The sequence below is a fragment of the Plasmodium cynomolgi genome (assembly GCF_000321355.1).
Source record: "Plasmodium cynomolgi strain B DNA, scaffold: 0121, whole genome shotgun sequence".
In the NCBI taxonomy this organism is placed as follows: Eukaryota; Apicomplexa; class Aconoidasida; order Haemosporida; family Plasmodiidae; genus Plasmodium; species Plasmodium cynomolgi.
In genome coordinates, this window is record NW_004192733.1 from 1 (window position 1) to 3,932 (window position 3,932).

Below are 3,932 nucleotides of genomic sequence, written 5' to 3' on the forward strand. Positions count from 1 at the left end.
TTTTGAATTTTGTTGTGCTAAAAGTTTTTTTATTGTGCATTTTAATTTAGGTATCAAGTTTTCCGGGTTGTAACCTCTACATTTTTCATAAAAATCTTTATTCATCGTCTTATATTCTGGAATATATAAAGTTTCAATTTGATTATAGAGTGGAGATATTTCATTAATGTATTCTTCATATTCCTGGCATTTTTTATCACTAAAATCATCTAATTTATTAAATTTATCATAATCAACACAATAATCATAAAGATCCTTACGCTTTTTCCAGATAACATATTGAGATACAGGTACATAACGCAGGCAATTATCGAATTCTGATTGTGTGAACTCTTTAATAACATCGTTTATAATAAACCTAAGATGATTATAAGGAACAGCAACTTTTCCAGATTTACGTTCAAATTTTTCAAACAACTGTTCAATTATCCATAGGCTCAAAAGGTTACAATGATGATCCTTCAAATCTCCGTTATTTTGCTCATTATAATTAGTTAGATATTTTACAAGCTTTGCACAAATTTTTATAATTTCAGAATCTGTGTTTATTAAATTGTATGATTTACATTTATCTTCATGTTGTTTTAATTCTTCATCAGAAAAATTCAATTTTGAATAGAAAATTTTTGATGGTAATTCCATTGAAGGTATGTTCAGGGTTTAGGCTTATGGTTTCAGTTTTTACGTTTCGGGTTGAGGGTTTTAGGATTAACCATTTATATTTACTGTTTAGTTTTTCTTTCAGGATTTAGGTTCAGTTTTTAGTTATATGTTTAGTTTTATTATTCATGTGTGTGGTTTTTTTTACTGGTATGCACGTTCTTTATACGAAAAAGCAGAATGGTTTATATTATTTCATATTCTCTCAGGAATGCAAAAAATTGCTTGCCGAAATGTAAATCGAAATAGTTGTAAATGCACAAATGCATGTACATTAAGATGAATAAATAATTTTTATTTATTTTCTGAGAAATAATTATTGAGCTTTTGTACGACAGTAAAAATATTTTTAATGATTTAGGAAAAAAAAGTTAGTTTAGATCCGATTTTTTGAAAAATAAATTTTCATATTAGTAGTCATATTATCAAGCGCGCAGCAATATATATATATATACATATATGTAGATACGGGCTTGGCGTGTTACGTAGGGAATGCCTGTGGACCTTTTCTCCAGCAAAGCTATTATCTTCCTGGCGCACCCATTTCTCGTTTCTCGCCAGGGGAGGGTAATGTGATGTTGTTGCAGAGAGAAAATCAGAATCACCTCCAAACAGGTATTATATATGTAATAATATGTATGCACTATGGAGGGCTTTTTATTTTTTTTCTTCACGATGGTTCGCCATCCTGAAAGGTCTATTTTCCCCTCGATAGCAGTTGCGCCCAGCGGAGGGAGAATATGTCATGGGCAAAAAATATTGTGCATTATTATGCCATACAAATAAGGCGTAGTAATTCGCCTGCGCGAAATAAAAAAAATATATCTCTGAGCAGATAAATAATTAGTGCACTGCCTAGGCTGGCCTTCCTTCCGCCACTAAGCTCGTATATATAATACCCCCCTTTAATCTCCTTCCTTCGAAAGCGGCCTACTTGGAACAGCACTTCTGTTAAACTCGCTGCCAATGGGATGTTCATTTGAAGAAGCTGCGTGCAATTGCAATGCAAACAAATATGAGCTTGTTTTTCGCCGATAAGCACCATGCATTCAATGAAGAATTTAATTTTTCAAAATAATATTAAACGCGAATTGATGGGTGGGATTACAAAATTATTATTCAGAATAAACGCTAAGTGTTTTTTAAAAAGAATCAAGGGATCGAAAAGAAAAGAGGCCTGGGTGTAATAATACGCCAAGGTAATATAAGTTGCAGCCCGTAGGTGCGAGAGTCCCCCTCCAAAAAAAAAATAATATATAGCACGTAAAAACGCGGGATTCATAGGTAAATGGGATGCACCACCTCATTTAACAAACGATTTGGGAGGAAAGAAGAAGTGGTTGGTCTTTCACATTTGTTCATAAAAAAATTGCTAGCAATTAGTGAGAAGGAAAAAAACTCCAAAGTTGAAAGAAAAGTTGAATTCATCAGAGCATACCACCAAATTGACAGTGGATCAGAATTTAGCGTGCACTAAATTATTTTTTTTCCATGCGAAACCTTATCAGTGACAGAAAAAAAATCAACGTTTATTTAATATAAAGTAAATTAATTTCTTTTCATTCTCAATTATAATATAATTGAAATTTCTTTTTGTTTGTAATATTTTATCACCAATAATCATACATATAATTTCACGGAATATACTATAATGATATATAAGATATGACTTACGCTTATATGAGGTCTATATTTTTAAATTAAAAATATTATTAATGCATTATACATTTCATTTAAATATTGTAATGTACACAAAAAAATTTAATTTGTGAAAATTGTAAAAGTTCTTACCCTCCCTCTGATTTCCGTTTAAGACAGAATTTTATGTTATATTTTTTTGCACCAATAAAACATATAAATGAAAAATTAGAAATAAATTAAAAATACTGGAACAATATCACTAAAAAATTATTTTTAAATAAAATTTAATGAAACGCTTACATATTTTTTGGTAATTTGTAAAGAAGACTATATATAGTTATGAGAACAAAATGTCAATTCATGTTATAAAATTATAACTGATGTGTTTATAAACATATAAACACAATATATCATAAAACAAGGATGATTTTTAATACGAGGAAATAGTGCATTTAATAACATCTATATAATCTAAGCAAATTGAACTAAATTATAATCTTTATAAAAAAAACATTGCAATAAAATTATTTAGTTTTATTGGACAAAATCAATAATATTGATAATTATTTATAATCTAATTTGTATGTATTGATATAATACTAGGTATATATCATATTGAATAAACAACATATAATAAATAAATATTAACATTATTAAAATACAAATATGTAAGTTCGCTATATAATATTGCTTTCTTATAGAGGTAACTGTTCTATTAAAAAAAAAAAAATCATTAAGAAAAAAAAAGAGATAAAAAAAATTTTACCTTTCTGATATTTACCTAATGAATATAAAACTTACTAACGCATCTGTAATTTCAAAAATATATAATTTGTATATTAATTAATATTTGTATTATCACGATTTCCAAATTCAATTAAGAATCTATTAAAAATAATTTATATATGATACAAGTAAATTTTAGCACGTATAATATATATTCTTTTAAAATTATTCCATGTCTTAAATTATGTTATTATTGCATTAATTGTGTTAATAACAATTGTCGTTTAAAAGCAAGTGAAATCTTTTAATTAATATCTTTTTTTTTTTTTTCAATTTTGTATTTTGTAGCAGGTAAAATTTTTATACTCGTATTGTTTTTATATTTATATTTCATTTAAAAAATTAATACAATTTGAAACATTTAATTATTTTATATGTTTAATAATGCATAAAAATAGTTGTTCAATATATTGAATACTTTTATTGTTTTTTTTTCTACTACTTTTTCTTTCCATAGTAATATTTTTTTTAACTTCATATTCTATATATAAAAACATATGTTATAACAATACTATGGATGAAAATTCTATTAATGAAATATGGGAAGTCTCCATTTGTCTACAATTCAATTCTATATAATGTAGTTCCTGCAATAAGGTTTTAAGAATTTGTGTTCATATTTTAAGAAATATTTAAATTATGTACAACAAAAATCTCAATTTCTTGATATATCAAAATGTTGTAATAATTAAGCTAATTGTTATATGATCAACTAATTAATAATTTACATTCTGGTTGCACTGCCTTATCACTGTACATTGAACATCAAAAATTGTATGATGAGAAATATTTCGATTTGGTAATATGTAACGACTATAAAGAGGACGTTATATATGAAACATATA

At 26.5% G+C, this 3,932-nt stretch overlaps 1 protein-coding gene across 1 annotated transcript; it reads right to left on the bottom strand.

Moving 5' to 3' along the window:
* Positions 1-74: 74 nt before the first annotated feature.
* Positions 75-642, bottom strand: PCYB_002460 (hypothetical protein; the record flags this gene model as incomplete). Its single annotated transcript, XM_004227667.1, has 1 exon — positions 75-642. A coding segment is annotated over one exon (568 nt), but the record flags the coding sequence as incomplete, so codon positions are not given.
* Positions 643-3,932: the final 3,290 nt, after the last annotated feature.